Raw genomic sequence first — 13,471 nt, 5'->3', positions numbered from 1 at the left:
TCTCTCTCTCTCTCTGTCTGTCTGTCTGTCTGTCTCTCTCTCTTTCTCTCTCTCTCTCTGTCTCTCTCTCTGTCTCTGTCTCTGTCTCTCTCTCTCTCTCCATAGTTCATTTTCTGAAGTGTCCACAGCCCCAGGACTTGGCATTCTTATGTTAAGACTTGTACGCACCCTTCTGTTTCCACTTGACTGTCTTCAGTTCTGCCACCTGTCAGCATCTCATTGTGCTCTGTTTCCACACTACCATACAGGGAATTTTTATAATCATTTGAACAGTTTTTTTCTCATTGATTTCTTCTTCTTAGAGTCACTATATTGACTTTTAAACTACAACAAAACTTGGAGGAAAAGGTGGCATGCTGTCTGCCAGCAGTCATGACCTTCAACATGTGGGTCATGATATTGGAAAATGCACACTCCCCATGGTCTTAAAGACTGAGATCCTGCTCAGTGGTAAAACTGCAGTTTTGAAGTAGCAATGGCAATAAAATATGATTAGGGGTTCCCAAGACCATCGGAAATACGTATTTTTCCAGTGGTCATTGCCTGCAGGTTAAGGACACTATGGTGTGCAGGGTTTCTGTGGCTTCACAGGTCTCTTGTGACTGTATCTGCCCTGGGTTTGCTCTCTTTATCACCCAACACATGACTCCTTAGTTTTAGATGATATGGCAGTTTGTGTTTTGCCTCCATCTGTTTTAGGGATAGTTTCTCTCCTAATGGTTTTTAAGCCAAAATTAACCCAACATTACTATTTTTGGGGTACTGGTGATAAATAGGAATATCTGTTTTAATACCCTCTGGGGCGTTTTTATGGTTTTGTTTCTCATAGTCTTTGCATGACAAATATTAACTGGTACACAGACAGTGTATCTGCTAAGAACCTGATGCTGATGGATGCTTAGCTGGCACTAGAGTCATCACACATTGAGACTCACTGACCTAACTAGAAAGATTTCAGATTTGGAGTTTCTTATTTTGGAACATTTGCATAAATGTGTAATGTAGTACCTTGGAATGACATAAAAATTGGAATTCATTTTATAAGTAAGTTTATTAATTTGGTTTCCCTGGTTTTCCATCTTCTGATTAGACCTTCAGTTTTACAACTGAACTGTAAGTTCATATTTTATACTTTTATTTCAGCCCCATCGCCCCACTCACCTCTTGTGTTTCTCTTCTGGAGCCCTTCTTCTTCTGCCTCGGTCTAGATGGACCTTCTCTAGGCTGCCTGCATGGCTGCTCCCTGGGCATCTATTGCCACCATCCTGAACATTCTGCCCTCTGTCTGTCTTCACTTGGAATTCTGTAGTAGCCTCTTTCTTGTTTTCCTTTCACATTCTCAGGTAGTTCCAAAATATCAAGAAAACCTAGAGATCATTTTAAAATACATATATCTTGCAGATTTGAACACTTATTTTACTCTGTTGCTGTTTGTCTTGTTATAGAATTCTGTTCTTCATTAGACATTGAAGGCTTGTTTTGCTGTCTTCTTGGCCTCACTGTTGGTGAGACTGTTTCTGAGTAGGTGTGAACAATCATCTGTCTACTCACCCTGGATGAGGAACTGACAGACTATCATAAAGATACCCACAAAATGCAATGTGGTAAATCAGGGAGTGCTGTTGTCGTTACTTACAGGAATATGGGTGAGGGGTACTTACAGGAGCAGAATGAGTCAGAGACAGCAGCATCACCAAGCACAGGTGACAGCTTACAAAGCTAGGAACTTGGAGCACATTGTCCAGCCTGCAGGCAGCTCATCATGTTGGAGAGTAACCTTTCCAGGTAGCTCAGCTGGTCTGTGTTTCTAGGCAGCTTATCTGAACTGCCTTTTTGGGGGAGCTCAGCTTGTTTCTCAGCAGTTCTTACATTTATATATGTTTGGAGAGGCAGGGACCTGATAAATCTGATCAGTTTCAGGGACTTCCTGAAGTTCATCAGTTGTTTACTTTCTGGGTTTAAAGAATTCCCCACAGGAGGAAGCTTCCTTCCAGGATGGAGGTTTTATCTTGCTGGAAATTGCCTCACAGCAGGGATGCCTGCCATCAGTTCCTTCTGTTACCTCTACCCCCCCTCCTATGTCCCCCTTATATCCTTCTTTTCTATCTTTATTGTTCAGAAAGTCTTACTGTAGCAGATGACACTTATTCAGTCTGTGGGAGCTCTGAGCTCTGCATCTCAGTCAAATGCTGTTTTCAGTTTGGATGAAGACTTTATCTAGTGGTATTATTTCAAAGATGACTTTCTTACTCATTGTTTGTCTATTTTTCTCAAAGTCCAATCATTTGGATATTAGAATTTTGAAATTGAATTTTAAGGGTTGTTTTTCCTCCCTGATTTTATCTATCATGCTTTCTGTTCTTAGAAAAACTTCAACTTTTTAAAGATTCTGGGTTTGAATTTTCTTCTCTCTCTGTCTCTGTCTGTCTGTCTGTCTGTCTGTCTGTCTGTCTCTCTCCTCTCTCTGTGTGTACTGTTTCTTATGTCTAGTTATTCCTTGAGTTATAGTTTCTATTTTTACACTGAAAGTGACCCCAGAATGTGGTGATCCATAGATTAACAGTTATATTTAGAATTGGAGAGTTTTAGAACCTGAAAAGATGACGTTTTATAAGGGAGTCAGACTTTGAGATTAGTCTCATGAGTAATCATGACTACAGAGTCAAAGCTCTCTGTAGAGTAGATTCTGACTCCTTTTGTCTGTAGCTTTTCCCTTATTGGCACAGTAGCCTCTACATTAGAGAGATAGGGGAAAGAAGAAACTTTTGCATTTTTGACCATTTCCTCCTGAATGTTCTGTTAACTTGGCCTGTGGAAGTGATACCTACATGCTGCAGCCCACTACAGGGAACAATGACACATGAGGGCTGAGTGGCTGCACACTGGCCCCAGAACTCTCCTGTTCCTATTTTGCCTTCATGTCTTGTGCTGAGCTAGCTTAGTGAGAACTGACAGTCTGTTTTCATCCATTCCTGTCCATTTCATATCTGCTGACCAGGGTCCCCTTGGCCACTCTGATCTGTCCCTGATGCTTTCCTCCTCTTAGGGAATAGTCATCTTCCTTCTGTCTGCTCAACTCTCCATTGCTTCTTCGCTTTTGTAGACAGAATTAGTCATCAGAAAGATGCCTTTTCTTTGGGATTTGAGTTCTGCCAGTCATAGCACAGTGTGCACATCTTCTGCCCTTCTGTCATCTTCCTCTGCCACTGAAGGGCAGAACAACTCTCTTGGTAGCAGAGAAACTTTTAAAATGTGATTTTATTTCTAAATGTGTTATGGAAGGCCCAAGGGCCCAAATAAACCATCCATATGTTGTTGTCCTCCCATTTGATTTGCCTGTGTCCCCCTTTGTCTCTGAAATGAATTGCAATCTCCCCACGACCCCAGGTATGGATCAAAACTCTTCTTTTATGGCCCTGTGATAGAAGAAAATACTTCTTTTATTATCTGTTTCTTATCTTTCCACTAGTACTTACCTATTTTAAGGAAAACTTAAATTTCTCATGAGAATATGTTTATACCCATCTTGCTTCCACAGTTTTATGTGATAATTTCTAATTCTTACCTTACCTTCAAGCAGGCATTTATAGCTTTTCCAGGCAGGACTTGGTATTTGTGTCTTAAATAGGTTATGTATCATATCATCTGAAACTTGGCCAGTTACATACTTTTCTGAATGTTCTAGTAACTTGGCCTGCTGTCACATCTCTAAACCAACCCATTTGGTTTAGCAGTTGTATATGAATATTTAAAGATACTTACTGCTCTTTGATATGCATAAGAGGGTGAGTGCTGTTGTTAGAAAACACTAGCATTTTTTTATTTTCAAATCCTTTCCTTTGTATGTCTTCACTGCTTTAGCAAATGACACCTTTTCACACTGAAGACCACACCTGACTTTTGGGACCTACCTATGGCCTTCCGCTGCCCTTGGCTCTGTAATCCAGGTGGACCTGGTGTGATATTATATGGTGCAATGTGAGACTGTGAATCCCGTGGCTGGGGACAAACACACCAGCAGGCAGAACTTACATGGGAAGGAAGTTTTTTGCGAAGGGAGGGGAGTGAGGGGACAGGGGAGAGAGAAGAGGGAAAGAGAGAGAAACAGAGAGACAGAGACAGAGATAGAGACACACACCTGCTACCTCAGAGAAACTCCTCCACAGAAAGAAGAGAGCAGGAGTAGGCGGGGTACCGCCTGCCATGTGTGCATGGGTGGCCACTTTGCCTCTGCCAGGTCCCCAAGGGGCGGGGCTGGGCTTGCGTTTGCCTAGGTGATCACACCCGGGATCCTGTTCCTTTCATCAGCACCCCAGTTCCTCCACTTTCCCTGTGATCTCGTCACTCCAGCACCAGAGCCTCAGTTCACCCGTCACCCAGCTACTCCATCGACCTTGCCCCTCACCACATTGTTCTGTACACTGCAGTTTGTGTGGTCATTTCCCTTGACATGGTAGCCGGACCACAGATCTCAGGTCAGGAAGAAGAGGGAAGGGGTCTGGAGGTGGAGCAGGGGCCAAATCTCGCTCTCATGTTTGGATTGGAAATTGAGAGAGAAGTAGAACAGCAGTGAAGTATTGTGTGGACAGTGGCGGCTGCAGTTGACTGTGCTGCGCTGTATGGACGGTGGTGGCCTGAGGCAGTTCATAATGTTTAGAGAAAGGAAACAGGCATGGGAGAAGGAGATCTTGAGGCAAAAGAGGATGGCAGGCTGGTCTCGCGTGTGCTTGCTATGAGGGAAGTGTGTGGACCGTGGAGCTGGGGAGAGTCTTCAGTGAAACAAACACACAAAGACATTGCCGTTCTAGTGGCATCCGGAGAAAGCCCCCGGGAAGAGGCTGTGAGGCAGAGAGGTGGAGTACTCTGGTTAGCGGCTGTGGAAGGCACAGTGGGGAGGCCTGTATGAGTTCAGAGACTCCTGACTACAAGCTGTGACAATGAATTGCCCTCTATGTCTGGGCAAGATTAAGGACAACAGTGACATGTTCCACAGCAAGTTTCCGAAGCCTGTGACTACCAACAGCCTTTTGATTATGTGCCATTTGTGTTTGTTTACCCTCAGGTGCCAGCTGTGAGTCTGCCATGGGCAAGGCGGGTCTAGTACTAAGTACATTTACCAGGGGAGAGGGAGGTTTGTTTAGGTGCCAGCAGACAGTTCAATTAAAGGCGTTAGCTAGTTGTTATGTAAGCACAGGGCCAAGCCGGGACATTGTTTTAACATACTTAGTTGTTGTTTCCTTCCCTTGTTTTTTCTCCTAAAGTCATTACTATTGTGCACATGTGTGTGCGTGACATAGATGTCTGGGCCTGGGTCTTGCTGCCTGGGTGGAAGAAACCATGAGTTGTTTCTGTGCTTCCTCCTTTGTGTACGTTCAGGGGCTTGTGCCCGGATTACCTGGCTTGAGTGGCTAGAGCCTTCACCCATGGAGCCCTCTCACCGTCTTCTCTTTCTTTATTGCACCATTCAGCCCCCCAACTGTTGGGAGCAGGTCCTCAACTCTGAGCCAGGCCCGTCCTGTGGATTCTTCACTAGGCCAGCAAAGCGTCAGAGCCTTAGTCCCCTAACTTAAGACTGAAAATTCTCCATTCAGCTTCCACAGCTTTCTTTCTCATTTATTAAGTATTTACATAGGAAAACTCATTTCAAGTGTTATTTACTGTAGTCTAAAAAACCCTGAATGTGCTTTTTCCTCTTCAAATGTTATATTTTATGTTCCATCATCTTCCTCTGTACTACTGCAGTTTCTGATTAACAAAACCCATTAAATTTTGATAATTGATTCCAATTGTTACAATTAAAGAGTAAGAACTATTATACAATTACTAAATTTCAGAGCTAGGAAGAATTTTTAAATTTTAAGCTTTAATGCCCCTCCTTAATTTTCTAAGATCATCGAGGCTCAAAGGGTAAATAAAGAGACTAGGTAGATGCCGGCTTACCTGGAACGCTGACCTGATTCAGATCGCTCGTGGCCATGTAAAGGCCAGGCAATCAGGTAGTGCAGAGGCATCCGTGTGATCCCCAGTGCTGGGGAGGCAGGTCGAGGATGCTCCAGGGTCACTGAGAGTCAGAAGAAAATACCCACTGTTGACCGCTGACCGCCATATGCATATGTACACATGAGGACACACACTGTAAGTCTATATAGGCATATACATATGCATAGACCCCATTCATAACAAGACGAATGAAGTCTGTGAGTGCCTGTGGCAAATGTTCAGGAGCTTAGCATGGTTTATAAATTCACACAGTAGTGGCTTTCCTGCTTCCTAACAGTTGGTGATATTATACCGAAGAGTTTTTTTATTACTAAGGAAAACTGAAATATCAACTATAATGAAGAATAATTTAAACAGTTTTAAATATTCTGATTGCAATGCCATTTCTGTTTATCAAAATAAATTTTTTGTGGCAGTCTCTAGGATCAGAATGGTAGCTTAGTGTTAGGGACACTAATTTTGAGTTTTTGCAAGTCACATCATTAAACCATGTTTTCGACACAGACTATCACTTATAAACAAGCTAGCTGTACTCTGCCTCCGAGCTTTGGAAGTTACAAAATGGGTCAGAGAGCCTGTCTCCCTGGGTAGCTAGACACAGAGACAGGTGGTGCCAGACTGGACCCTGTGCCGTTCGTGTCCTTTGGGGACTGTCTAGTCGCGGAGCCTCACAGGCCGGTGGTGGCTGAGTGAGCAGGGCAGCTAAGGCCGCTCCAGCCCGGGATTCGCTCAGCTTTGCACTCCTTCCTTGTGCTCTTCCAGCTTCCCAGCGACCTCTACTCTTCTTTAAGGAAAACTAAAGTCAGAAAAGTTTAGTTTGGGTTCTAGTTTGCTCAAGGGGAGTCTTAAAAAAGGAATTTTATATTAAGGTCTTAATTTTTTTTTGTCTTATGTTTTTGACTATAATCAGAGAATGAGTTGTCTCTAGGCTCATTGCTCTAGGGACGTAAGAAATAACACATTCTTTGTTTAGTCAGAATGCTGTATATTTTTATAAAATTGAGCATTTTGGCTATCTACTTCAAATCTCTGGCATGTGTTCCTTGGCTTATGTGACCTGTCACAATTCTGAAAGTGTGAAAACAACCACCATGGTTTGATTTCCACACATTCTCTGTATTTATAAAAGGATTAACATTAGTACCTGACTATTATATTGTTGGCTTATAAAATTTTCTTTGAAGTAATATAATTAGAATTGAATAAATGGGGAGTGACATATTCACTGGTTGATCAGGCAGAATAAGTACTGCACACACATACACATACATACACACATACACATATATGTATATATATACATGTTGTGTATTACATATGCATGTGTATTTATATGCACTTGGCTTACTGAATTTACATACTGAATTGTGATGGTGCCGAATTTACTGAATTACTGGCACTCAATTTGTGTATAACTTGTTATAGACTGTTTTATAATAATTGTATATATGTATATGTGTATATACTATGGACTGCTTTATATGTGTGTATGTGTGTATATATATCACAAGTTGTAAGTAAATTCAGTGCCATTTTGATGACAAACAACATTTGTTTGAAAAGGGGCCTGTTAGATTGTTTTATGTACAGAGAATCACCTAAATCAGTCTCTGTGTGGCTGTAGCTGGGAACTTTCCTAAGATGTATTAAAATAATCAGAATCTTACAGGATGGAAATGGTGCCATGTGACAGAAAAGGACTGCAGAATTAAATCAGTTAACTAGACTGGAAAAGATTCGAGCATTGTATGAAATTACTGTATGAGAAAGGCTGGGTTCCATTTCTCTGAAACAGGGAGTTTTACTTGCTTGGTGTTTTAGCGTGAGTGGTGATTTCAAAGAGGAGAGATTAGAGCTCTCCGGATGAAATATTTAAATGGAAGTGCATGGTACTAGAAGAAATTTTAGGTGGCTATCTATGAAATTTTGAAATTGGAAAACCCTTCCCAGACTAGGCATGCAATAGAGAAGAAATAGGATTTTTTAAATACATGGTATTTTTAAAGTTCTAGCTGAATACCCTGTAAATTATCAAAATAATTTGTGACATATGACAACCAAACTCTGAAGAAGCCTGCAGTCATAGTCATAGATGAACACACAGGCATTTACAGGCAGTTCCGGAAGGGGACTGTGCAAATCACACTGAAGCAGTACAGTGGTCTTCCGTACAAAGGGGGCAGTAACAATCAAAGTTACAGCTTGTGAGAGTTTCACCTGCCTGAAGGGTGGGCTTTGAGAAGAGTCTGAGCGCTAACTGGGGAGAAGTGGCAGTGCTCACCAGCGTGGTTCACACCTCAGTCTGTCCCAGCATAAGAGAAGTGCCGGTATGTGCATTCCCAGATTATAAACATGGTGCCTAAGAAGAGACTGAAAAGAACCTGCACTCCATGAAAGAGTAGATGAAGAAATTGCAGTACTCTGGGACTATGCGGTATCTCACGTTGGTGTAGAAGGTGCCTTTGGTAACTAGTACTGATTATGAATAATCTCCATGGTAAGGTAGAAAAAGAACAAATGTCAGATGTGAACGATAGGCTCACACTAGAATTGTTTGCTTATAGAGAATGGTGGGCTTGGAGGAGAGATGCATGCAAAGCTGTTCTTTAACTTTCTTAAATGATTTCCTCCAGTGTTTTCTTTCTTTCTTCTCCCTCTGCCCCCGAGGGTGCATATTTCGTAGGTGACAATTGAGTTGTTGTTTTTGTTTTCCTGAGCCAGGATCTCATACTCTGGCCTTAAACTAAGTAACTAAGTCTGGCCTTGAGCTCCTGATCCTTCTGCCTGTATTAAGTGTTGGAATCACAGGTGTGCGTCTCTTCACTCAACTGACAAGTTGTTTTAAAAATGTACTTTCTACTTTGAGCTAGTGATAGTTTGGAAGAAATGAGCTGTTTTATGAATCAGCACAGGAAAGGGCTTTTGTGGCCAAAGCCGTCTGGCGGTGGAAGGTCATCGTGGTACTGTATTGTGAGGTTTTATTTCAGGATTGACCTAATTTCTGACATCGAGTTACATTTTCTTATCCTCTTTTGCAGTGGCAGCCGATTGGGAGGCCTGGTCACGGTGCTATGCTTCTTCTTCAATCATGGAGAGGTAGGTCGTCAGAAGGTACTTTCAGAATCACGACTGAAATGCAACTTCTTCAAACTAATGTCCTCATGTTTAATCTGTAGTAGTGTTCCTTAAGAACTTGATCCTGTTATTTTGACCCAAAATTTAAATGCTGGTGTTCTCTTAAGTGACAGGAGTCTCACTAACTTGAGAAAATAGTGAGTCTGGTTTTAAAGCTGCTGGCTCTTATGGGGGCTCCTATGTTCCAAAAGTAATTCACTTCTAAGTGTCCTGTTCAGACTCTTTGCGAGCCTGTACGTTTGCAAGTCTTCAAGGCAGCCAAAGGTAACAACATAAAGGACATAGTTCTAGATCCACACTGCCTGGGTTTAAATCCTGGCTCTTCCATTTAGCATCTGTCCCACCTGAACAAGTCAGTTAATCTATCTGTGCATTCCTTTGCTTTGTAAATAGGATCATGACCTTACTCATCTCTCGTAGTTATTGCATAGATCAGATGAACTCATATATGTAAAGTGCCTAGTACAGGGTTTAAAAAATAAAGTGCCATATGCTTTTTATCCCAGACTAGTAGTCTTATTTATTACTATAGTTTTCAGGTAAAATTTTAATAAATTCAAATTTTCAATGAATTTCTTCCTCTGAGTTAACCATACCTGTAGATGAATTATCTAGTAATATGTCTATCCAGGCCTCTCGTGGAGATTATTATAAGAGGGAGGAAAAAGATGTGTGAGATGCTGCATCTTTTGTCTTCATGCCGCAAGTGTCTGCAGTTTGGACATCTACTGGTTTAAAGAGCAATGCTACACAAACTGCCATCAATGTGAACCGCTAGCCAGTTGCTCACGGATTCTCACTGATGGGTACTCACCGTTTAGAATCACAGAAATGCGGAGTAGAGCGGCCTTTGGGTGGAGTGTTTGACCTGTGGGTGCCCTGCAGCAGCAACAGTTCATTTGCAGTAATGTGAGACCGAGCCAAGAGAAGGATTTGGCTCTTTCCTGGCTGTGGACACTGCGCATTGTAAAGGCTGGATTGTGGGCGGATTCCATGACCATGGTGTCTGAAATGGGAAGTAACTGCTTAATAATGCAAGAAAGGAACATTGTATGTTAAGAGTAGGATGCTGGGGCACGGAGATATTGAATATGTAGAACCAGATGCAGCAAGAAAGGCACTGTTGTTGAGCACAGAGGACCGTTGTGCCCCTCACAGACCCTGGGCTATTGGTTCCCCTTCTTATGTTTTTCTCACAATCTTGGTGCTCAAGTAGCAAGAGCATTATTTCTTAGAATTTCAATTTTAAAAGTAGAATTTAGATTAGTTGATTTTTTTTTTTAGGTTGATGGATTTTTTCCTCTTGACATTTTCCAGCTGTTTAGTTTATTTAAAACATGCTCATCTTAGGAAGAGGCACATGAAATAATAAAATTAGAATATTAGAATTTTAGCTTTATGGAAATGACCAATTAATTGTTATGTTCTATTTAGCTAGTACAGGGCAGAAAAGCAACATTTTTATATGACATTAAAATTTAGACCATACACAATAGTTTTGTTAAAGTATTGGTCAGAATTCAAGTAATTTAAAAACGTACTCTAAATTTACCATTTGGCTTTCAGATTATGACAGGTGTAGCCCCTGCTTTCTTCTAATCTTTTAAAACTGTCTCTAGCTGGGTGCATACCTTTCATCTCAGCACTCAAGAGGCAAGAAATTGGATCTCTGGAGCTTGAGGCCGGCCTGGTCTCCATAGAGAATTTTAGGCTAGTCAGGGCTACACAGTGAGGTCTTGTCAAATAAAAGAATGATGAGTGGATGTATGCTTCTAAAGTATCTAAGTTTTGTATTACAGAAATCATCTACTCTGCTCATACTTACTAACGCATCTAGCCACTTTTGTAGAAGAACCTTGCTCAATGAAATTGCTATTGGTTATTAATCAGTACCTTTCTTTTTAGAGTTGTATTTGCTTATTCAGTGAGTGTGTTGGCGGTGCATCTTGCATGGTATTGATGAAGGTCATTGGGCAGCTTTCTGGCGTCCATTCCCTCTTAGCCTGTGTACTCTGGGGATCAAATGTAGGTTGGCAGGTTGGCAGCAGGAGCTGCTGCCTTCTGAGCCATCCTGTTGCCCTGGCACTTCACTGTCTTAGAAGAGATCCTTAGTCACAGGAGGGAATTACTCAAATATCAGAGCATAGTTGTGGCTTGTTAGTTACTTTTAGTTTCTATTTTCATTAATTAGTTCTCTCAGTGGTAGATCATATTTGGCATATTGTAAATGTTTTCCCACGGATAATATTACAAAGAAATTTTTGCCTTAACAGAATAACTGTACAAATAATGCATAGGGCAGGGGATATTGTTTGAGTAAGAGCATGTTTACCTTCACTTTCATTTACCAGTTTTTTAAAAATTTAAAGTTTTCCTTTGTGTGTCTGTGTGTGTTTGTGTGTGTGTGTTCATGTTCATACAGCATATACCATGTATGAAAGTCTGAACAAGTTGTAGGAGTTGGCCTTCTCCTTCTTCACGTGGGTCCTGGGCATTGAACTCAGGTCATGAACTCAGGACTGGGGCAAGTGCATTGACCTGATGAGCCATCTCGCTGGCTCTTCAGTTACTAGTTTTCTCTCTTGCTTTCTCTTACTGTTCTGTACCTTGCACCTTACCCAGACCAGCAGTTCCTGTTCCCTTTGGATGTGAGGTGCAGGCCTGATGGCTTCTTCCCTTACTCCTTGGAATGTGCTGCCTGAAAGCTCCTCCACTGTCATGACTCATGGCCGAGACTCAGTGATCATATATTATGATCCACAGTCAACTTTCCTCAGTATCCCAGTCAGTTCCTTTATGCTTTTGGTTTGGATGCAGGGTTTAGACCACACATGGCTCCTAGTTGCCGTTTTATCTTGAATGCTTCTAGTACAGTTCTTCTTCTGTCCAGCCGAGTGGGCACTCTTTTAAGAATGCACGCCTACTGCTTTGTAAAGGCTCCACGATTGCGACTTGTGGGTTTCCTCATCAGTAGGTCCCAATTAGACAGTTTTTGAAGACTGTAGCAGATATATTATTTTTATTGCAATACACTGAGTCTTATGAGACCAGTTGGCCACATAATTGGATTTCTTCAAGCAGGTCTCCCATGGTTCAGGTGGTAGAAGTCAGTTTATCTGTTGGGAAGGTGCTCCTTTCTTTTTTACAACATTAAGAAGTGTATGTCTTGATGCTTTGAGATATAGAATGTCTCGTTTCCTTAAAGTGTCTGACCAAATGCCCACATCATTGGTGGTCACTGCCTGAGTCATTTACTCTGTTGGCAATTGAAAAATGGCAGTTTTCTAATTCTCTTATTTCATCTGTGATTAATAACTGATGTTCTATAAAGAACTTTTTTTAACCATTACTATATATTTGGATTCTTTTTATATGTAGTGTTCTATAACCTGTCATCATAATTCTTGATATTCAGATCATTACAGATTCAATAGTAACCTTGACTTTTAATGTTAAATAATTTACATATATTAATATCCCATGTGGTAACTATCAAGCCGAACAGATTTTACATATGTACCCAATTATGTAGCCACTCAACCTTCTTAACGCTGTGACACCCACGCTGTGGTGACCCTTAGTCATAAAATGATTTTGTTGTTACTTCATCATAATGGAGATATCTGATATGTGATCCCAAGGGGTTGCAACACACAGGTTGAGAATCACTAGTAAGATACAGATGACTTTAGCCCTCAGCAGGCATTCCCATGACCTTTTTCAGTCTACACTTTTAACTTCCTCCACGGGAAATAACTCTTGTCTCTGTCATTATTGATGGCTGTGGTACTTTTGAAACTTTACAGAAATGGATTCCTACTTTCTTTTTTGAAATAGTATTTTTTTTTGAAAATTTCTTACATGTATATGGTATATATCTTAGTCATGTCTACCTGACCTCCAGCTCCCCCTAGAAACTTCCAGCACATCTCCCTTCCCATTTCATTGCTCTTTTTAATTATAATTATTACTATTACTATTGTTATTGTTATTAATTTAGTCCATGGAGTCCAGTCAGAGATGCCCACAAGTGCATGTGTCTGAGGCATTGGCAACTTAGCACCCTCCAGAAAAACAACTCTCCTTCACCCAGCAACCGTCACCCAGCAGTAGCTCCTCAGCTAGGTATGGGGCCTTGGGAGCCCCTCCCACATTCATGCTGGAATCTTTAACTGGATTGTGCAGGTAGCCTTAGCTGCTATGACTTTGTGTGTGTAGTAGCCAAGTCATGTCTAGAGGACTGCTTAATAGCATTTCTCCCCATCCTCCAGCTCACATCCTCTTCCATGGTGACCCCTGGGCCTTGGGGGTAGGGACAAGTTGATTTAGACGTCCC

The 13,471-nt window shown here is 41.5% G+C and overlaps 1 protein-coding gene across 1 annotated transcript in view; it reads left to right on the top strand.

The window, feature by feature from the left end:
* Dpy19l1 (dpy-19 like C-mannosyltransferase 1) overlaps window positions 1–13,471 on the top strand; it is a gene marked incomplete at its 5' end in the record, with an annotated part of 94,939 nt that overhangs the window by 32,438 nt on the left and 49,030 nt on the right. The window contains one exon of the mRNA XM_005347450.3: window positions 9,039–9,096. Within this exon, the coding sequence (XP_005347507.1) occupies window positions 9,039–9,096 (58 nt within the window). The remainder of the gene's footprint in view (window positions 1–9,038; window positions 9,097–13,471) is intronic.

The sequence above is a fragment of the Microtus ochrogaster genome, chromosome 5 (assembly GCF_000317375.1).
Source record: "Microtus ochrogaster isolate Prairie Vole_2 chromosome 5, MicOch1.0, whole genome shotgun sequence".
Taxonomy (NCBI): domain Eukaryota; kingdom Metazoa; phylum Chordata; class Mammalia; order Rodentia; family Cricetidae; genus Microtus; species Microtus ochrogaster.
This window is presented reverse-complemented; position numbering and strand designations above follow the sequence as displayed.